This window comes from Trachemys scripta, chromosome 21 (genome assembly GCF_013100865.1).
Source record: "Trachemys scripta elegans isolate TJP31775 chromosome 21, CAS_Tse_1.0, whole genome shotgun sequence".
NCBI lineage: Eukaryota > Metazoa > Chordata > Testudines > Emydidae > Trachemys > Trachemys scripta.
The window spans coordinates 18,279,228-18,302,098 of NC_048318.1; the positions used below are offsets into that span (position 1 = coordinate 18,279,228).

At 50.1% G+C, this 22,871-nt stretch overlaps 1 protein-coding gene across 38 annotated transcripts in view; it reads left to right on the forward strand.

Annotated features, from left to right (window-relative positions):
- The window catches only part of PHLDB1 (pleckstrin homology like domain family B member 1), a 107,200-nt gene that overhangs the window by 16,699 nt on the left and 67,630 nt on the right, over window positions 1-22,871 (forward strand). For 35 of the 38 annotated variants that reach the window (XM_034754808.1, XM_034754812.1, XM_034754811.1 and 32 more), the window contains 2 exons: window positions 325-448; window positions 3,765-3,935. In XM_034754808.1, coding sequence (XP_034610699.1) covers window positions 325-448; window positions 3,765-3,935 — 295 coding nt within the window. The other 3 variants (XM_034754836.1, XM_034754840.1, XM_034754841.1) reach the window with 3 other exon arrangements.

The window sequence follows — 22,871 nt, forward strand, 5'->3', positions numbered from 1 at the left end:
CAGTGGCAAGGTCAGCATCCACAACCTGGCCTGCGCCGGAGGGGTGAGAAGAGAGGGCAGTCCCAATGGCCTGTTCAGCCCTTGACCTTTTTGCTGACACTGCCCGTAAGGGACCGACTGGGGTGGCTTTTGTGCTGTGGATGCTGGTCCATCAAACTCACCAAACTCATTGCATTGCTGAGACTCACCAAACTCATTGCATTTCCTGCCAGGTGGAAAACCTCTCTGTCCCCCATCTAGGAAGGGCTCGGCCCAGTGACCTCTCCCCTGAGTTCAGGGATGAGCATGTTCTAACCAGGGGTTCTGCTTTATCCTTCCCTACAGAACAGTCCTCTGGACCTAATAGACATGGGCAAGGGGCTGAAGGTCCAGACCGACAAGCCACATCTGGTGAGCCTGGGCAGTGGCCGGCTCAGCACTGCCATCACCCTCCTGCCCCTAGGAGAGGGTAAGTTCCCCTTGCCTGTGCTGTGACAATGGGCCGAGGCTGATAGGGGTTAGGAGCTCACCTGGGGGAAGGGGTGTCACTTTTCCTGCTCTCCTGTGGCTGAGACCCCCTGTGTAACTTACACTGAGTGGAGACCAACCGTCACACCATGGGAAAGCCAGACTGTGGAGAGGGTGTGTTTGTAATGGGTAGAACAGGAGGCTGCTGGGTTTCCATTCCCAGCTGTGTTATAGACTCACTGTGAGGCCTTGGGCAAGTCCCCTACACCCTAATTTTCAAACTGGCTGTTAATTTTGAATGCCCCATTTTAGGACCCTTGGGCCTGATTCTAAGAAGTGGTCATTAATTTGGGGGGGGGGGTCCAACTGGAAACCCTAGGGCCTGACTTTCAGGGGTGCTGAGCCCACACAAGCTTCCAGTCATGTCAGCTAGAGTTGTGAGTGCTCAGCGCCCCTGGAAGTCATCCCCTGGGGTCTCCAGTTGGGCCCCCCAAATTAGTGACCACTTCTGAGAATCTTAGCCTGCACCCCTCCATCCCCATTGCTAAATGGAGCTAATATTCCTGCCCCGCCCCAGTATCTGATATGGACCTCCTGCCTGCCTGGATTGTAGGGTATAGTTAGTGAAAGATTACATGGTGCTTTTGGAGCCCAGATGAGAGGCAAAAGATAGGGCTATTGATGGCCTGGCACGCGAGGCGCTGCTGCACTGCACTTGCCTTCTGCCACCGTCGATGCACAGAAGACTGAAGGCAGCGTGTTACCTGTGTGATTCCCTCTACTCTTGCTGACTACTGTCAGTGTTGGCCTGACTGCTGCTGCCAGCCATGTCCTTGCCCCCCCCCACCCCCTCCAGGTGTGTGGACTTTGCTGTGATCCACTTTTGTGTGGCTGTAACTTCCTGCAGGGTGCTGAGAAAGCCCCACTAGATGCTGAATGTGGGATTCGGAACCTGGGTTAATCTCACTGAAAATGGGGGTGGGGAGGCACAGTCTGGATCTGGCTGGGATACCCAGAGCCCCTGGGGGGTGGGCACTAAATCCCACCCATCTTTAGTCCCAGCAATGGGAGCTGGTGCTGCCACACCCTCTCATCTTGCAGGGACTTATGTTAACATCTACATTGACGTTCCTGGTTTATGTGAGCTCAGCAGCCCAGAGCCAGATGGGAACCAGCATCCCAGCGAGAGCTGGGCTGGCAATGGGATTCAGATCCAGTCTTGGCTCCCAAGAACGGAGGGAGTGAGAGGCACATAGGGCAGCTGTTCCTTCCCTCCTGACGGTGAGTGGCTAGCTAATTTTTGTGGCTCCCAGAGGCGCTGGAAGCTCCTGAAAAGTTTCAATCCCCAATAACACCCCGCCACCCCTCCCTGGCAGCCCCTGTGAATGGCCCTGCTCCAGGGACAAGCACATGATGATCAGAACCCAGTTGTGCTTCCCCATCCCTGAGCCACTTGCCCCCTGCCTCTCAGTTTAGGATCAGAGACTCCAGCTCCTTCATGGATCAACCCCTCCAAACGTCAGCCCTTCTCCAGCAGTCGGTGTTGGGAAGCGAGCCTTAGGCATGCATTTGTGTCCAATAATTGTTATTGAGGCCATAGTGCAGTCTCAGATTAAAGATCAGATTAAAAACCGGAGAGAAGCAAGAGCCAAGCTCTCCCTGGAGACATTGCTGTTAGCAACCTGTCTGCCTCTTTGGCCTGAGAGGCAGGGAGCTGCCAGGTCTGCTCCCTGTGGAGACGTCCAAGATCTTACTGGGAAGGATTCACCTGTGCATGCGTGACATGCCCACAGACCCTACCAAGCCCCCTGCACTTCAGACAGGGAGTGTGCTTCCTGCACCAGGGAGGGAAGGGGAGCAGAGCGGAGCTTCTTCTTGGGCCATGCACTTGTACCTAGTGAGCCTTGCTTTTGGACACATAGTCAGCAAGGGCCTGAGAGTGTGAAATGGGGGGGAAGAGGGGGGCTAGCCAAGAGCTTGGAGTCTGTTCATCACATAATCAACAGAGGAAGCTGCTAGTGATAACTGGATCAAAGGAGAGTGGGAGTTGCCTGCACAAGGAGGCAGCTGGAGAGTGGGGTTGCAGTGGGGTGGGGGAAAGAAGAGGTGGAGGGGCCACGGGAACTTGCCTGTCTGATCAGAGAGAGTGAAGGAGATAGGAGCAGGAGGAGGAACCTAGGGACACAGTGGTTAGTGTGAAACAGGATTCTTTATCACTAGCCTCCTCCTGCCTCTTCTGCTGCATCTCTGCTTGGGTTCATGTTCCTAGAAGGGACAAGACTGGGATGTGTGGGTCGCTCTTTGGGGGTGACTGACCACTGACATTTAGCTCTCTGTTGTCTGTGCCCAAGTGGCCCCATGTCTTCCCAGCAGCTAATATGCTGAGACCCTTCAGGGAGCCAGTGCTGCCCAGGAAACAGCATGATCAATAGCAGCCCTGATAAAAGCCCCAAGGAGCATGGGCTCTGACCTGAGCACCTGCAAGGTCCCATCTCTCTGGCCTGGCCTTTGCAGTCTGGGCCACAAACAGGAGCCCAGTGCTAATCTCTGCAGCCAAGGAGAGAGCAGCACTGTGCTGGGCCCTGCAAGGCTGTCGAGATCTTGCCTTGTGGAAGGACTCCCCTCTCCTCTGAAGTACGAAGTAGCCCTGTTCCTCCAAGTGCTGCAGAGTGCGGGGGCCGGAGGGACAAATCAGCACTGCCACACACCCTGTGGGTGCAGACTGCTCTGCCTTCGGAGCTCTAATGGTCAGCCTGGCCTAGAGGAATGAGCACAGGACTTCTGGATCCCATGTCATGCCCCTATATGAGGGGCTTGTACCTCCATTTCCTGAGGTGGTGTGGGGGGGAATCAGTGGCTGTTGGTGGTTTGTGTGTGTGTGCAGGGGGCGATGGGTACAGGAGCTGGGAGAGGCTGTTTCAGTCCCTCTCTAGGGGACCCACCAGTGTCTAAAACTTGGTGGCTTGACGCCCAGGCCTGCACTTGCTCTGCAGCATCAGGACAGGAGCTCCCCTCAGCCCTGGCTGCACTCCCGTTATTCCACAGAGTTACGTGTCCTCCCCCCCTCCCCCCTTCCCAGTTCAGGAGCTCCTCTGGGCAAAAACTGCTTCCTGCCCAGCCCACATCTTCCTATCACATGGTGCCCATGCGGGGTGGGGTGCACACCAAGTGGGGTTTTGGCACCAATAATACAGGGTGAGTGGTCCCCTCTCAGCCTCTGTAAATGGGGGTGCTTGACCTGCTTTGGCCTCCCATCCCATGCACATGATCTCCTTGTTATGACCCAAGGAGCATTCAGCAGATGTTTCTCCTTGCAGGGAGGACTATGATTGGCTCGGCCGCTAAGGACATTGTTCTGCAGGGGGCTGGGTTGGCCTCTGAACACTGCTACATCGAGAACGTGTGTGGGACCCTCACCCTACACCCCTGCGGGAATGCCTGTGCTGTTGACGGCCTGCAGGTTAAGCAGCCCACTCGCCTGACCCAAGGTAAGGTGCCTACCCTTGGGCATCAAGGCTGGCTGTGGTGGGAGCAATGCATGAGAAGACACTCCTGACCACTCAACTAGCTGCAGGCCTGGGCCCCTCAGTCCCCAAAGATTGGTGATGTTTGGGTCAAGTTCTGGCTTTCCTAGCTTTGTAAGGTGGATCCTGACTTCCTCTGACTTTGGATATGTTTGGAGCCAGCTGCAGGTCTGCAGCTAGGGTACATCTTTGCCTTGGAGCTGGGTGAATCATAGTTCTCCTGAGAGCAGGTGAGGGTAACTGGGCTTGAGAGAGCGCCCAGTGCAACTTAGCCCAGCCTCACTGAGTTTTATGGAAGCTTTATTGAGCTGGGATCGGCTTCAGGGTGAACTTGGCTTGTGTTTTCAGCGAGTCACTGCTTTCAGTGGAATGAAAACCCCAGCCCTGGGTGCAGGCCCAGCACCAGTGGTGACTGCTAATTAGGTGAAGCCCAGTTCCAGTAACTATCCTGTTGGGGTGCTGGGTTAGTGGGGTTGTCCCACCAGGAACAGAAGCTGGCTTGGTTAGTTTGCAGATGGCATGTGGTTCTGATTGCGCAGCTTCATTGGAGTCCTGGCTGCACAGAGATTCCTCCTCCCCATCCCCCTTCCTGAAGGAGCCCCCAACATTTGCTGTAGGTTTGGAGTCTCCTTTATATTTTAGCCATTGAGTGCTCTGACTCAGCTGGAGGGATCTGCGTTTGCCTCCCTGGTTATGTCTACACAGCAAATAAAAATCCGCGGCTGGCCCACACCAGCTGACTTGGGCTCACGGGACTTGGACTATGGGGCTGTTTCCTTGCTGTGTAGACTTCTGGGCTCAGGCTGGAGCCTGGGCTCTAGGACTCTGTGAGGTAAGAGGGTCTGAGCCCGGAAGTCTACACAGCAATGAAAAAGCCCCACAGCCTGAGCCCTGCGAGCCTGAGTCGGCTGGCATGGGCCAGCTGCAGGTTTTTCTTTGCTATGTAGACATACTCCCTGTCACCTTGATGAGGACCAGTTCTCCTTAACATCTCGTTGTCTCTTCCCTTGGAAACGGACCATGTGCCCAGGGGATGATACTACAGGCCCTTCTTGCCAGTGGTTAATTAGAATTTTCCAGGCTAGTATTTCTGAAGAAGTTTCTTGCCTTGCTAGCATGGGTGTGTGCAGTTCCAGAGCAAGGAAGGTTGGCCATTGTGGAAATGCAAGACTCCCAGCTTGCCTCCCCATCCTCTCAGCCTTCCAGGGCTCCATGACGGCAAGGACAGCACAGGCAGCTCTGCTGATGGGAATTTCTTTAGCAATAATAATCCTTTCTAGAACCTCAGTGTGACTCACTGGTCAAGCTTGTGTTGTGTCCCCTTCTGTTGGCAGTTGCATTAGAGGGTAACAGCCTATTACTGCTACCAGCTAATGGGATTACTCCTTTAGTTTTTGTGGTCAGGGTGCTGAAGATTCTTGGGTTCAAACCCTGCTACAGCTCAAGCAGGGGGCTATCATCATTTGAGAGGTCAGTCTTTCTGGTGTCTAAATGAGGGCTGTAAAGAGGAGAGAGTGCTAGACTGTCTTGTGGGGAAGGCAAATTTGGGACTAAGATGAGGGGTGGATGGGGACAGGTGTGACCCATCCTGCATCCTCAGTTTGTCTCCTAGAAGCAGGTTTGAGCTAGAATCCCTAGTAGCTGGAAGCATGGCATGGACTAGCCCTATTGGCCCATTGCCACACAATGCTGTCATGCATGGTTCTTAAAAAGAGATGCCTACTGAAATTCTTTGCACCAGGTCACAGATTGCACTGGAAATGGCTCTCTGCTCACCTGTGCCCCAGTTCCTTGCTAGCCCATGGAGAAACGCTGCTTAGGGGAGCTGCCATGCGTTTTGCCAGGTAATCTGGTATTAAGGTCTCTGGCACAAAACACAGAATCCAGCTCCCCCTCCCTGATGCAGAGTTTACACTGTCAAATATCAAAGGTGCATTCTGAGCCATCTTCTGACAGCTGCAGAAAGCAGAGGCAGGATCAGCTGCCAGGAAATTATTAGAGCCTCTAATAATGGTTGGGCTTGTTTGAGGCAGAAAGGGGAATTTAGAGCTGATTGTTTTAAAAGAACCGATCAGCTGACAAACAAACAAGGCTTTTTAATCCAGATGCTTGCTTTTCGTGTAATTATTTCAGCTTCTAGGTTCAGCTTTCCTGGGCCATTTCCCAGGCTGTCCCCTTCCCCATCTATCCTTAAAAATATCAGCATGCCTGAGTCACGCCCTCTCTGATGTACTTCCTGTTGGTTTCATTTGTCATGACCGGGCTCCCTCATTTCCCTGCCCTTTCCCTTTGTCCCATGGTTGAGATTTGCCTGGCTTAGACTTGAAGCTCTTTGAGGCAGGGTCCCTGTGTCTCTGCTTGGCCCTTTACAGAACTTGGGGGGGGGTGGGGATTGTCCATGTTAACAGGCCTTCTTGTTGGGGTCATTCTAGAACTTTGATTGCCACAGTAACGTGGTGCAATGGCATCGTTCTAGAGCTTGAGATGCCATAGTAATGAGATGCAGACTTGTAACTGTCATGGCCAGCTGGTGGCATCTGCTCCACGAGGGGGCTCTGAACACTTGAAGAGGAACAAAGGGGCATGAGCCTTGCTCCACCTGGAGAAAATCCAGCTTAGAGGAAATGATGCAGTGTGGCCTCTGGAGTCACAAGCACCATAAGTGTTATGGGATGGCCCAGAGCCAGACCTTCTTTCTCCCAACGGCTCAGAAAAAATCTGAGCTAGCCCTGATTCCTCTGTCTGCCACACTGGATCAGTCCATATGGCTGGGGGTCCTGAATCCTCGTGCAATGCTTCAGAGAAGGCTGAAACACCCTACCAGATGCCTGGCCAGTTGTGCTGAGCTGTGGATGGGGTGTGAGATCTTGGCTCAGCTCAAGGCACTGCTGGAGACAGGATACTGGACTAGACAGACCACAGTTCTGATCCTGTCTGATCATTCTGATGGCCGCTGGGCTGTGAGGCAGAGCTGGCCTCATGTGAGGGATAGTGTGAGCTGACAACCACCTCGGACCTGTGTCTCCAGTAAGGTGTTTTGTGAGGCAGCGGGTGGGGCGACACACCTCTCTGCTGGCAGTGTTTGCTTAGCTGTAGTGTATCTATTCCCGTGTGCTCCAGCGTGGGCTGGCTCTATAACGCATGGCACAAGTGGCCAGCATCCTGTCAGGCCCCTCATCTCCCTCTCAGTACAACTGGGGACATAATCCTCACCCAGCCAGCAAGACTGTCTGTGATGTAAGCTCCTCTGTTAAACCGTCTGCTGTCTGTACCCAGCAGGGAAGGAGCAAGGTCTGTGCTGCCCCCAATTGGGCCTGTTGTACCAGATGGAAACCCCACATGCTCCCATCTAGCTGACGTGGTGCCTTGTACCCGTTGACCTTGATTTGTAGCACAATACAGGGTGCAAAGCAGATTGTATGTGACTTTTTCTAGTACTTATCACCGGGAATGGGGAACCAGGAATCCTGGGTTCTACATCTGACTCTGTTGCTGACTCACTGTCTTGGGCCCTCTCTGTGCCTCAGTTCCCCCACTTAGAAAAGGGTGCAACGACACTGGCCCTGCTTTGTAAAGTGCTTTGAGATCCTGGCAGAAATGCTAGTGTTAGTTATCAGAGATTCCCCAAGGCACTGGCTCTGCAAGCCCACAGGTCACATGACCTCTTTGTTCAGTGGAAGGAACAGGGGAGTGGGAGTAAGGACTCCTGGGTTCTTTTGTTCTTGGCTCTGCTACTGGTGCTCTTGGCTTGACCTCTCTGTGCCCTGATTTGTGTCTGTGAAATGGAGATACCAGCTCCCAGCCTCATAGGGGAGGGGAGGTTGAACCAGTTGATCTCTTCACCAGGCTTTAAAAGTACTGAGGGTTGGGTATTGCTGAGCTCAAACTGGGATGAAATGGTAATCCTCACACGCTCAGATTTCCTATGGGCGATAATAGGCCCTGAAATATGTGCGCCCTGCTGGGGATTTCGCTCTTGCTATGCCTCATAAATAAACCCCCAATTTAGCTGTAAATGACACATTCTGCCTTAATACTTCATGGCTGAATGACGTCTTTCACAGCACTGGCCCTGGTGTTCGCGTAGTTACAGCTTGTAGCGGTTACAATGTTGCTGTGTGTGATAAAGCAGCTGCATAGAGCTGCAGGGGGGAGGGGAGATGGGGGGCACAGGGAATGTTTGTGCTTGTTTTTTTGCTTAAATGTTTCTTAGATATTTGCGTTTGGTGACCTGTTTGGTTTGGTGACCTGTTTGGTTCCTAACTGACATTTCTGCCACAGGACAAGTGCAGTTCATTACAATCAACCATGCAGGTGCTTTGGAGGATAAGGATTAAAATTCAAAATGATCTGGACAAACTGGAAAAATGGTCTGAAGTAAATAGGATGAAATTCAACAAAGACAAATGCAAAGTACTCCACTTAGGAAGGAACAATCAGTTGCACACATACAATGGGAAATGACTGCCTAGGAAGGAGTACGGTGGAAAGGGATCTGGGAGTTATAGTGGACCATAAGCTAAATATGAGTCAACAGTGTAACACTGTTGCAAAAAAAGCAAACATCATTTTGGGATGTATTAACAGGAGTGTTGTAAGGAAGACATGAGAAGTAATTCTTCTGCTCTACTCCATGCTGATTAGGCCTCAACTGGAGTATTGTGTCCAGTTCTGGGTGCCACATTTGAGGAGAGATGCGGACAAATTGGAAAAAGTCCAGAGAAGAGCAACCAAAATGATTAAAGGCCTAGAAAACATGACCTGTGAGGGAAGAATTGAAAAAATTGGGTTTGTTTATTCTGGAAAAGAGAAGATGGGGGGGAGGGCACGGGGGGGGGGGAGAGAACAGAAATGATAACAGTTCATGTATGTAAAAAGTTGTTACAAGGAGGAGGGAGAAGAATTGTTCTTCTTAACTTCTGAGGATAGGACAAGAGGCAATGGGGCTTAAATTGCAGCAAAGGAGGTTTAGGTTGGACATTAGGAAAAACACTTTGTAACTGTCAGGGTGGTTAAGCACTGGAATAAATTGCCTAGGGAGGTTGTGGAATCTCCATCACTGGCAATTTTTAAGAGCAGGTTAGACAAACACCTGTCAGAAATGGTCTAGATAATACTTAGTCCTGCCATGAGTGTCTCTCAAGGGCCCTTCCAGTCTTATGGTTCTATGATTCTATCTCAGGACAGGAATGGTAGCGAGTGTAATAGATCAGGACTGAGGGGCACCGGCAGAGCTGTGTGAGGTGGGGAGCCCATGGCTGAGATAACGGGTGCACCTGTGGGTTGGGATAGAAGGGCACTGGCAGAGCTGGGGGTGGAGGAATCCCAGAGCTGGGATAGCAGTGGGGCTGTAGATTGGGATTGAGAGGCACTGTCAGAGGTGATGAGGGAGAGAGCCCAGAAGAGGAATAGCAGGAGGCTGTGAGTTGGGATTGAGGGACATTAGCAGAGCTGGGTGAGGGAAGCCTGCACTGTGTTTTGGTCTAACCCAGGGGTTTTCAAACTGGGGGGTCGTGACCCCGTGGGGGGTCGTGAGCTGTCAGCCACCACCCCAAACCATGCTTCACCTCCAGCATTTATAATAGTGTTAAATATAAAAAATGTGTTTTTAATTTATAAGGGGGTCTCACTCAGAGGCTTGCCATGTGACAAGGGTCACCAGTACAAAAGTTTGAGAACCATTGGTGTAACCTATCTCAGGGTTTCCCCTCTTGCATGTCCTAGTAGTGATTGGCAGCACTCTGCACGCAGATCCACTCCTCACGATGCTGGTTCCTGAAGTCTCTCTTTGCAGGAATCTGACTTGTGCAGAGCATCTGAACACAGCCTGACTGCTCCCAGGGAGCACGGTCAGTGAAAGTGCTTTTGCCTTGCTAACGAAACCCCAGGGATAGGCTAAATCAGATTTGTCCCTGAGTCTAACGTACCCTCTAAATTGAAGATTGCTCCCAGCTACAATCACTATAAACAGACTTGTTCTCACACCCCACTGCTCCTTCTCTGTGCTTGTCTGCGAAGTCCATGCATGAGAGAGTGAGATCCCGAGGCCCAGTGCATCTTCACACTCTCTGCCTGTGGGCAGATAGAACAATATACACACATACCACTGGGCACTGGCCCGCAGGCAGTCTAGACAGATGCAGACAGACACGTGTGGACACACGCATGTTTGACTGCCACCTATGTCCATTGGCTGCATTTCTTTGGGTTGTATCTCACATCAGAACTGGGATGTGATCCCAGTATGTGCTGGCTGCTGTAAGTGAAGCCCAAAACATGCTCTGTGCAGAGGCACCGTGGGCTGTTATTAAGGTGTCATCATGTATGGTATCCAGGGGAAGGGAGCAATTCAGTTAATGATAGTGCAGTAGAGACACAGTCTGATACAGACCTTCGAGAGTGGCAGAGGAGAATTTCTCCAGACCTGACCCTTCCCTCTCCCCCTCCCCCCAATCCCATTACAACTTCCTGCAACTCCTTCTGCCCCACTCCTGGCAGTGCCTGGCAGCCTCTCCCAGATGCTCCTGTGCAAGGCTGGCAGGTAGGCTATTGCCCTCTGATACCTTCCCTTTCCAGAGCCTTCACACTTGGGGAGATTTCTGAAGGGAGAAGCTCATGAATGGAGGCAGGTGATGGATCCGGCCTTGTTCAGAACATTCTCATGAGTGTGTTGTCCTGGAAGCCATCTATCTTGGGGAAGGGATAGCTCAGTTGGGGGGAGGGATAGCTCAGTTGGGGGGAGCATTGGCCTGCTAAACCCAGGGTTGTGAGTTCAATCCTTGAGGGGGCCACTTAGGGATCTGGGGCAAAATCTGTACTTGGTCCTGCTAGTGAAGGCAGGGGGCTGGACTCGATGACCTTTCAAGGTCCCTTCCAGTTCTAGGAGATAGGATATCTCCATTAATTTATTCTGGTGAGAGGTAATATCACCCATCATTTTGCTTATGACATCAGCTTCTTATCTGAATGGATGCAACCAGGAGAGAAATGAGGGCAGGCTGGGTCCTCGGGGTGGGGGAACCCAGGGTGCTGGAGGTGGACACCATCCCACCAAACCCTGCTGCTGCTTGCAGTCTGCTCTATTTGATGAGATTGGCAATAACAAGCTTCCTTGGGTGCCAGATCCTCCCTCCAGCCCCTGTCACAGGAGGGTTCCCTATTAGAAAGGGTAGGTATTTAACTCCTTTTCCATGGGAGCAGGGGAACTGGGGAAGGCTGAGGACTTCATTGTGCCCTTCTTTTCAGTTTTCACTTCTTTCCCCTTCTCTGCCTGAATTATCCAGCCCTGGGAGGCACTGTGATATCAGACTGGGAGTCTATTCCTGGCTCTGTCACAGATTTGCTGTGCAACCTTGGGCGAGTCACTTAACCTCACTGTTTGCCTATCTGTAAAATGGGGGTGATAAATGGCTTTGAGAGCCATTGGCTGGAAAACCCTTTGTAAGTACTCAATGTAATTGAGACAGAGGAGTAAATTCTGAACTCTGTTATTCTGGGACATTGCAGATTTGGACACAGCACCATTCTATGTCTTCACCCCCCAAAGACTTGATTCAACTGCCTCATATTAGTGTAAATCTGGAGACACTCCTCTGAAGTCAGAATCATTACCTGCTCTAAATTGATCTTGGTGTGACAGAGATCAGAATCTGGCTGCTGGCCAGGAACGAGCCCAGGCCCATCGTGAGCCCATGGTGTTTCTGTGTGAGGTTCTCCTGCACCGTGTCCGGGAAATGAGTCTCCTTTGGAGCAAGTTTGTCTACAAGGGCAGCAGAAACTGTTTCTCTAACAAGAAACCGCTCTAACAAGCATCCCCTGTGCTATGTACCACTGTTGTTGGCCAAGGATTTACTGTCCTGTCTCATTCTGTGCTGTCTTATTTTGTACAGCAATTAAGATATTCTTTCAATTCTCCTCCTCGTCAGATTGCCCAAGTTGTGCTGCTAGGGGTGGTGCTCCCTGCTATACCTGTACTCTTGTGATGGAAATTACATTAGCAGCAATTAATTCTCTGGATGTAGCAACAGTAATGTTAGCAGGGCCGTCAGCATGGAAGCTAAGCTGTTCAGAATTCCTGTTCAGAATTCAGCCATTTCCTTTGATAATTATGTATATTTTCCACATTACTCTGGAAACTTTGAACCAGATGTGTGAAAACTCACCTTAGAATAGAAAATTACACACTATAAGCGACTCCAAAGATGGAGCATCTGAGGCCCATCACTTAGGCCTATTAGAAAGCAAAGACTAATTAGGCCAAGACACAGGGACTGAAGACCAACCAGCCCATGCTCTATGCTTATCTTAGAAACGTGGTTAAAGTGTTTCATTATATTCAGCCCTGACAGTGCCATACAATGTGTGTGTACGCACACATGAGTGTGTGCATGTGCTCTCTTCCTCAATCTGGAGTCACTCCACTGACTTCACTGGAGTTTTTCTGCTGTAACAGAGCACAGACTTTGGACCACACATGCTAGAGCATAAAATTTTACATCTTCTAGGCTGTACAACAAGAAAAAAACACCTCAGAACACTTCCAGGTTTCACAAGGACAAAGGGGCTTATTTTCCTACCCTGTCCTTCAGTAATGTTTTTCACTCTACCGCAGTCAATATCTTTGTGCAAAGATGGTGTCATATTTTCCACAGCTGCTTTAGTTTTCCAGTTGAATCACTTTTTCTGATCATACTCTTAAAAAAAAAAACATTTTTAATTTTTCTTTTACAGTTTGGAAACCTTCCCTGGGGTGTTATCAGGGATTTTGATGGAAAATAATGTAGATATTTTTCTCCGTTACTGAGTCACTCGGAAATCTTCACCACTGTCACCACCAGACTTCTATTGTAGTGTAGATTGCCTTTAACTCTGGGAAATGTTTGGGAACATTGGAATTCTTCTTAGCAGGATCACACACACATACTCCCCTCCTGCCAATAAAACATTGCTGATCAATAGTGCTTCCCAGTTCTGTGGGGAAAGAGGGGAAAAATACCACACTATATGTATTCCTGACGCTATGCATCCTGAGCACAATATTTTCCTTGTCTACACTGGCACAAGGTTTAACTGCTTCTAAAAATGGCATTACTCCCAGTGATTGATACTGCATCAGTGCATCAAGTTAAATCTCATCCATAACTTTGCTTGAATGCGCTTTGCAACGTGTGAGCTGTGCTGCAAGGGAAAGTAGGATCTTGTGTTTCTGGACGCTTTTTACGTTACCCTAACTAAACTAGCAATTAGAGCAGTGGGGTCGGATGGAGTGAGGGCTCCTGGGTTTTATTCCCAACACTGTCACCGGAGCTCACTGAGCGAGTGAGTTAAATTATTTAAACTTCGAGTTAATTTTGTCCCTAGTATAACTCCTTTTAAAACTATGGAGTTACATGAGGGATGAATTTGGTCCTCTGTGCATGGGTTTCTGCATTTGTAAAATAGGACTGTTAACATTTCCCTCCCCTCTGTAAAGCGGAGAGGCTCTCAGACTAGAGCAGCTATATACACGCAAACTATTCCTTTTTGTGACTTGCTTACCAGAATTGTACTGCTTGTGTGGGAGGAGTATCTCTTCTACTATTTATTTTGGTAGATCTGTGTATTGTACGTGGTAACATGGTACAAACCCCCTAGAGCCTGATTGTCCGTTCTTGGGCTACCCTCTGCTCCACAGAGCTGCATTTGAGATTAAATCTCTCTAGCAGCATTTGACCATGGCTCTTCAGCCTGTTTGCAAAATTGTTTTTCAAAGCTGTCGTGTGGATTCAGAACCATAGGCTCATAACCTGTACAGATCTCCTTGGTGTGCTTTGCAGCTATGGTCCCTGCCTGGGGGCTAGTACTTTGCAGGGTAGTGGCCTGTTTCAGGTGTCACCTTATAGCAAGGTGACTCGGGAGAGTTTAGGTCTGGGTCAGGCTATTCAGGGAGTAAATTGCCAATAAAGAATGAATCAGAAAAAAATAAACTAAGGAAAAGCTCCTGCTGAATGGTCATGACAGTGAGACACAGACACCCCCATATTGCCTGGGATGGGGGAGAAATGCAATGGTTGGAAATGGGACTCAGCCACAGAATTCTAAGCACTACTGTTCCCGTGAAATGGTCTTGCTGATCCTGTGAGGTACTGAGCCGCCTCGCTTTCCAGGGCCTTACAGTACTCAGCCCCATGCCCTCATTGTGAGGTTTTATATGCAAACAGAAATGCTGCTTTTGTGCAAAGTTTTAAATGTTTGGAATCCTAATGGGTTTCCATCTGCTCCAGGTGGTGCTGTGAACCCTTCCCCCAACTGCAGTAGGCCACTGGAATCCACTGCAAGCCAAGGCTGAACTGGCCATGCTAATTTTAATGCCCAAGCTGGGCATAAAGTGCAGGATGTAAAACAACTATCTGCAGAAGCAGTAGGAAGTAAACTTGTCAGAGTTCACTGCTTTACTAGCTTCGAGCAAGAGACATTAACTGTATTACTCCTGGGGGAATTATGCACCACTGCGCAATGCAGAATTTTGCAGAAATTTATGTGCGCGCAGAATTTCCTTTTCCCCACAGAAAGGGGCTGCAGTGCTGCTGGCCACCACTAGGGGCCACTGGACTTGGCAGAGCCCAGCTCTCACATAGAAGACACTGCAGGGAGAGGGGGAGGGAGCTAGAAGGTTTTCTGGCAGCTGCAGTTCCCAGCATGCCCTGAGGGAAGGAGAGGGTGGCGTGCAGGAAACTCCATGCAAGCCTGGGACCGAGCATCATGCTGTTTCTCCCTTTGGATCCCTGGGCTCTGGGGGGGAGGGGGGTGGGTGTCTGGGCTGGGGGGGCATGGCTGGGCTCTGTGGGGAGGGATGCAGGTATCTGGGCAAGGGGGGGCTGTGGCTGGACTGGTGGGGAGGAGAAGGTGCAGGTATTTGGGCCAAGGGGGCCCTGCTACTGGGCTCTGGGGGGAGGGGGTGCAGGTATCCAGGCTAGGGGGCCCCATGGCAGGGTTCTTGGGGTGGGGGGAGAGGGTTTGGGTGTATTGGCTGGACTGGGGGGGGGGGGGTTGTGGGTGTCTGCCCCTCTCCCAGCTGGGCTCTGGGGGTGGGGAAGGGGGCAGAGAAATAGGAACTGGGTTATCATAGGGGTTTCTTTAATTCTACTTCTGTGGGAATGTTTGAGTGTGTGTCTGTATTGTTACAGGTATCAGAGGGGTAGCCATGTTAGTCTGAATCTGTAAAAAGCAACAGAGGGCATCTGATGAAGTGGGCATTCACCCACAAAACTTATGCTCCAATACCTCTGTTAGTCTTAAAGGTGCCACAGGACCTCTGTTGCTTTTTGTATTGTTACAGACATACTTGCTGGCAGGTATTTTGAAAAAATTACCAGAATAATTGAAACTGGTGTGATTAGGTAGTGTTATTTTGCCAAATAAAAATTGCAGAATTTTAAAATATTGTGCGCAGAATTTTAAAATTGTTGGTGCAGAATGCCCCCAGGAGTAACTATATACATTGTAGTAAATGGCACCACTGCCCTCTACTGGCTGAAATCAGAACTGCTCTGTTGCATGCCAGAAGCCCTGTAGGGCTAATGTATAAAACAGTTTTTTTCTGGCTTGGGTGGCAGGTTCATACTTTGGGAATGGGAAGCACTCGGTTCTGTCCTGGTGTTGCTCTGAAGTTCTGAATGACTGGACATTTGTTAGAGCAGGTGTCCCCAACCGTGCAGTCTGATGGGTGTGTGCAGAGCCCTGTGGGCTGCCAGTGTGGACTGGATTGCAGGATCTGGGCCTGTATTATTTTTATCTTCAGAGTGTTCCCTTTAAAATAGAAAGTGTGGGCCACCATAGGAGCCTACACTGTGGCTGATCTGACTGAGGGGAGGCCCAATGCTGGGACCTGCAAGGAGTGGCAGTGGCTTAGTGTGTTGCACTCTGCACTACTTGCCTGGTGGGCACATTTTGAGGCTACAGCAACCTTTGCTCCCCTTTGCAAAAATGGAAAGAAGGTGGCAGAGACAGAGGGAGAAAGAAAGGCCAGAAGGGACAATAAAAGAGGGGGATGAGAGTTATGTCTGTGTGGGGCACGGGGCATGGGCATCCGGTGGATCTCTGAAAACAGGGCCTACCCAGGGCACAAATCCAGGCACCGCCAGGCTGGGCTAAGGGAGACAGACGGTGGGCATGGGCATGGGCGTGGACAGGCGGGATACAGTGGCTGGAAGGGAAGATAGAAGCAGGCAGGCATTTCCCCCTTCTGCTAGGGGAGGGGGGCAGTGCCTGCTGCACCCTTCTTTCCCTCCCTCCTGCTCCTGAGAAACAGAGAGAAGCTATACAATGCCTTAAGCGAAGCTTCCTCCTGCAGCCCCCTTCTCTACCCTGCCCCCTCGCCCGGCCAAATCCGCTCCAGTGTCTCCCCCCCCCCCCCCTTCTGGCCCCCCCCCCCCCCCCCGCTTTATCCTCTTCCCCCCTCCAGCTCTCCTCGCTGTCACCTCCCCTCCCGGGGGCGGTGCGCTCCCCTCCATTGGAGCCGCGGCCGCTCTGTCTGCGGGGAGGAGCCGCCCCCTGAATAGACCCTTCGACTCCGGGGCTGGCACCGGGACGCCCGGCAGCGGCGCGGAGCTCGGCTCGGTTCGCAGCGCGTCCTTCCAGGCCGGTACCGAGCTCATGGTTAGTGCCCTGCCGGGTACTAGCAGGGTAGGGAACGGGGCAGTCGCCTCCTCCCACGGCCAGGCGGAGGGACTGGACCCCGGCCCCGAGCACAGGGAGCCGAGGGGCCCTGCCGGCTGTGCTGCTCCCCAATGCCGGGAGCTCGGGAGCGAGAAGGGGGCGCTGGTGACGGGACCGAAATAGGATAAATGTAAGCGGAGCGCACGGGCTGGCCGAGGGGCGCAGCAGGGAGGGCCGGGGCCAGGCGCTCACGGCAGCCACTTGCTGGACTCGCGGCCGCAGTCGGTGGATTTCGCGTGTGTGCAGCGCCCAGTCCGTGCTGGGCGCCCGGCGAGAAAGGAGCCCGGCGCTCCGTGCCAGCCAACGGGGAGGCCAGGGCTCGCCTCTTATCGCGGGCTGGTCCTTGCGCTCTTAGACTTTAATTATAACTCCTCCTCCTCGCTATTTTGGGAGGCTAGAATGTGGTACCAGAATTAGCTTTGGGCGCTGGAGCGTGGCAGATGGTACAAGTCTCCTCCCACCTGGCTATAAACTAGCCAGAGTTGTGTCTTAGTGGCATCTCTGCGTGCAGTTGTGTGTGCGCATTCACTCGTGTACCAGTACGTACATGTCTGTGATGTGTGTATTTGCATGTGGCTTTTTAAAAGGATGTTTTCTTAGGCTACTGAGTATTCTTTGTTTGAAAATAATTGGTCTTGTTTGAACTGGGGAGTGAAATTTATTTTCCCTCTGATGTGTTGGCATTTTTCCTTGAGACCTCGACAGCTGTGCAGCTGAAACTGACTTGAAAAAACGCTGCAAACAGCATGAAATACTAGCTAAATATGTCCCCTGTGTATTATATATACATGTACATGTGGTGAATGTGTGCTTGAGGGGGATTAATTGCACTTATTTTCATATGCGAGTTGCACATGGTCATCCCAAATGAATGAAAATAGAAAGTTTGTTGCCCTTCCAGCCATCAGTGCTATTTATATCACAACAGAGAGCTGCTAAAGATACAGTACTAAATTCAGCTCTGGTTTAAGTGGCTTAAAACTTTATTGAAGTAGAGTTGTACTTCTTTGGCCCATAAACATTGTCCTCTAAACACAAGTGGTACACTTTAACTGTCTCTGTCCCCCAAATGATGCATTGGTGTGATTACATGCATCCATCATTCCTGGGAATAGTGAAATCCTGAATGACACACCTCCCCATTGACTTTGTTTTCCTTTCTTTGTGGTTCAGATATTGGAAAATTCCAGTATTTATTTTGGGTTGTTGTTATGTGTTTGGGGGGAAGCAATGGTATATCACAGTGCCGTTATAAACTGGGTTCGTAAGTGGCTGCCACACAGTGCTGTTTGCAATCTTCACTTTTTTATCATAGAATCATAGGTTGAGTATTTTTTTTTTCCTCTTTCAGGTTTGTTTATTTTGTGGCTGTGAGAGCAGGAGCAGGTATGGGACCTGAAAAAACTTGGGTGGCTTTTTTTTTTTTAAAACTGTCTTGATTTCAATTTGATGACACCCCTCTAAACAAAGTGAAAGTGAGATCTGTATTGTATTCCTGGCTGTGAGAGCTGGAATCTTAGTCCCTCTGGGTTGTGAAAGAAACACACTTGTGTCCACATGAGCAGGACCATGGGGTAAAGGGAATATGTCCCATTTATGTTTTGGGGGAGGTCTGAATTGTTGTTGTCTGTTCCTTTTTTAGTGTTCTTAGAAATTAAAGTGTTTTTTTTACCCCTTCTCTACTCCCCACCACTTTTATCTTTCTTTATGTTGGATTGCATTGGAGCCAGAAATCAGGGTTCTGTGAGGTGGTGATTTATCTTTGAATTTTCTGGAGTGGGGGAAGTCACACAAAGGGCTGGGGCTAGAGCATGGAGGGAGACCTTATGAATAATAATCTAAACCCCAGGGAATAGGGAGGCAGGGGAATGCAGGTTAGTCCTTGAATGTTTAAAACCAGGGAACAGATTGTTTTAAGAGGGGGATTTGCCCAACCTCCTTCCAAGTACAGCACTGATTACATACTGGGGAGCTTTTAGTAAAGAGCCAGGCATGTAATTCTGAGTCTCCAAATGATCTGTAAACCCAGCTGTCAGGGTTTATACAATCCCAGGATTTCTACATGAGACTTTCTTTTTGTGTTAAAAAGCCAAGGAGCATTGGAAGCTTGTTGGGGTCTGTGTACAGAAGTGATTTCCCCAAATGCCACTCTCTGCTGTAGGAACCACCTGTTTCTTTAAAGCTCCCTGTCCTTGACTTCCTGCCCCTGTTTCCGCTTTTCTGGGTCTAATGTGGCTGAATCGAGGCAGGTTGGAGAAAAAGCTCCTCGCTCACCTCCTGTGGTTCTTCCCCTGACACTTCCCCCTTCTTCTAGCCTGTTGTTAGAGATCAGAGAATCTTGTGACTCCAGTGGAAGGGATGGGGCTTTGATTAGTGTCTGTAGTTGGAGTTCTGCAGCAGATGTCTTTCTCTCCATGCCTCTCGGGATGGTGGGAACAGATTGAAGATCCTTACAAAACTTTTAATAAAATGGACTGGTGTTGCTTGTTAGTTTACTAAACTCTCCAAGGGCAGTAGATTATGCTTTCTTGGTCACCAGCAGCAGAGAGGTGAAAAAGAGAACTGGATAAATTCATGGTGGTTAAGTCCATTAATGTCTATTAGCCAGGATGGGTAAGGAATGCTGTCCCTAGCCTCTGTTTGTCAGAGGATGGAGATGGATGGTAGGAGAGAGATCACTTGATCATTGCCTGTTAGGTTCACTCCCTCTGGGGCACCTGGCATTGGCCACTGTCGGTAGACAGGATACTGGGCTAGATGGACCTTTGGTCTGACCCGGTACAGCCGTTCTTATGTTCTTATGTGCGAATGGTGGTGGGAGAGAGCTTCAGGGTCTACTGAGGGTGGGAAGGCAGGGTTAGTCTGTGTACATAACCTGTTCCCAAGAGACTTCATGGAGGAAGTGTAAAACTCACACCCAGGCTGTGTGAGAGTTGGGTGTTCATGAGAGAGAGTCCTGCCTGGCCCAGTCAAGCCCCAGAAGCAGAGATGCTCCCTGGTGACAGGGCAGAGGCTGCTTTTCATCTATTCACGAAGATGTGACCATGACTTTCTGCTCCGTCCTTAGAGGTAGAAAACCCCCCAAACTTCTTCCCAGAGACAACTGCAGACTAGCAAGTCGAACTGATCATGGACTGTAGAGACCATGCTGATAGTTGTGTTAGAAATGCTTAGCTACTTAGGGAGTGACTGGAGTCTAGTAGTCTAGCAAGGAAACTAGAAGTTAAGACTCCAGCTCTGCCACTGACTGTGTGTGGCCTTGGGCCATTTTACACTTAGCCTATCTGTGCTCTTGCTTAACTAAGGCATGAATTGGTTTTAGGGTCTAATCATCAGGTCTGGAACAAACAGATTCCCTAAAACCACAAATCCCCGCAGGGCTAGCTCAGCCTGTCTTCCTGATTTGCATAAATCAAGATCCATGCAGCGAGCTGTGTGTGAAACACACTAGACCTTCAATACCAAGGCCTGATCAGCCCTGCATGGACAGGAAAGGTCCCATGGCACTTTCTGTAAAGTTTTTGTCCAACATTTTCCCTCCCCCATTGCCACGCACTACTTCGCTCCTGTGTCCTTGGAGGTAACCACATCTCAGGTTATGCCCATAAAGCGTGTTGGGACCCTCTGCCAAGCACTATGGATGTGTGAAACATTTCCCTCATTATGGTTGCTAAAAGGAGGAGTGCGTATTTCTCAAGTAGAGTAGACCTGGAGTAATAGGATTATTTAGGGTGACCAGATGTTCTGATTTTATAGGGACAGTCCTGATATTTGGGGCTTTTTCTTATATAGGCTCCTATTACCTCCCACCCTCTGTCCCGATTGGTTGGTGTGTGTGTGTGTGGGGGGGGTAGTGCTGTATGCACTGTAGACCAGGGAACTCTGTTCCTATGCTGTGGTTAATCCAGACAACATGTCAATACTGCTGTAGTCCTAGCTACTATTTCCCCATAACTGGACACTAGTATAAAAGCTATGACTGTCTGAGCACTGGAGAGAAGGCAGGAATCCCCAGGCCCAGCTCTAGGTTACTGGCACAGGGCTTGCTACACGTCCTCCCCCTCATTTTTGTTTCTTAATATTTCTTTTCCCGTTACTTTTATTTTTCCTGGTTTTTTAGCACAGTCTTGTGCTTTGGGGGCTTTCCCCCCTTCCCTTCTTTGTTTGCCTGATCTGGGCCTTTGTTTTCTCTAGCCTCAATCTATGACCTCAGGTACAGGTTATACCAAAAAACCCAGGCTTCAAACCCTGCCAGACCTGCCACACGGGTCTTTTCCCTGCAGCAATGGACATTCAGACTGCCTCTGCTGCCTTGAGGTGACTCATGTGCCCTCCAAATGTAAGGTCTGTTCAAGTTTTAAAAGCAGATCTTGAAAGCTTAGGGAGGACAGGATGAACTTGCTGCTGATGGAGCATTCTCTGAGACTCCTGGGGTCTGAATCCCCTCGCCCACTTCCTGTACTTCAGCTCCAGGTGCTCAGAGAACCTCTGTGATCATTGTGGCTGCAGTGGTAAGCAAAGATCTTGGGGGCCATTCAGAACTATCTAGACCTTCAACAAAGAAGAAATCCCCTCTCCAGAACAGTAGGGGAAAGTCACCGTCTCAGGAGACCTCATGTCCTGGCATGGGTACTGCTAAGGCGCCCATCTCCTCTGGTACTGAGATCTTGTCACTGGATAAAAAGATTACACCATGTACTGAGAATCACATCCAGTAAACAGCTTGGAGCAGTACCAATATCAGTACTGGACTCAGTGCCTTCAAAACACAAGGACTCTTCTAAATCCAAACTGAAATAGTCATCAGTAACAGTGTCTTTATCCAGCCACGGAGAACACATGGACTACACTTTGGTACCATCTTCGATACTTCCTGATGTACTGATTTCAGACTACCCAGTACTGTTCAGGGTCCTCTTCCATAAGGAATGTGAGTTACCATTGCTGAGGGGTACCGAACGACATTCCCAGCTGGTACTGACTTATCTCCTGGAGTTGACCCTTCCATCTGCGACAACTGCTCATCCTGGGGTGCTGATACAGCCACTGGTTCCACACCAACCTTTAGAGGGTACTGAGAGGGACTTCCGGTTGGTACTGACATATTATCTGGAATTCCCTTACCAGCCAACAACACCTCAGCCCTCAGTACTGATGCAGTTGCAGGACTCATCATGTTACCAGCACAAACACTGTTACCGGCACCATTTTCTTCTCCTCCCCTGATGGTCATGGGCGAGGACATCTCATTCGCTTCTGAGGTGTCTATACAAGGCTCCCCTACCTTTCCATTTCAGCCACCCCTCCTTGAAGTGCACCCTGAGGAAGAAACTCCCAGCAGGTGGTGTACCCAGCAATATTGGCAAGAATAAGCTTGGGGGTCCAACCCCCTTCCCTTATGCCCCACCACAATGGGTTTTTGAAACCAGGGGGCCCCTTATGGCAAGCTCTTCTACAGGGTTCCATTGTGTAAGAGGTCATGCCAACAGCACCAAGCCCAGGTCCTGTTCTGCAGGAGTTGCTTACAGACGAGCAACAGCCAACTGGAGAAGAATAAGTGCCTCCTTCCCATAAATCTTCCTCCTCACCAGATGCCTGACTCCCTGGTTGTTGAGGTGGTTAATGAATGAAACAGACAACATTGTTGCCGATCAACACCATCTGACAGGAAACTGAAATGGCTAGACCTCCTTGGCCGCAAAAGCTACTCCTTGGCCTCATTGCAGTTCAGAGGAGCCAGTTGCCAAACCCTGAGGGCAAAATGATTTTACGAATTATTACAAATTTTTCATCTTTTATTGAATATCTGCCACAAGACAAGAGGGAACAATTTCAGGCCCTCATAAAAGCCATAAAATCATCAAGGCTTCTCTCCAGGCCTCTCTTGATGCTGCCAATACAGCTGCAAGTTCCATGGCTATGGCAGTAGTTGTGCGCAGAGCATCTTGGCTGCAGTCTCCGGCCTCCCCCAGAAGGTACAAAATGCCATCAAGGACCTTACCTTCGAAGGACCTAAGTTGTGCAGCAGCGCCATGGGTGGATCCCTTCATTCTCCTGAAGATGCCCAGGTGACACTACAATCACTGGGCATTTATATACCTGTGAGAAGGAAAAAATATAGTAGATCGTAGACAGCTCAGTGGTCTCATCTAGTCCACTACCAGCTCACGAGACGGGCTGAACCCTACAAGAAGAAGCCCAGAT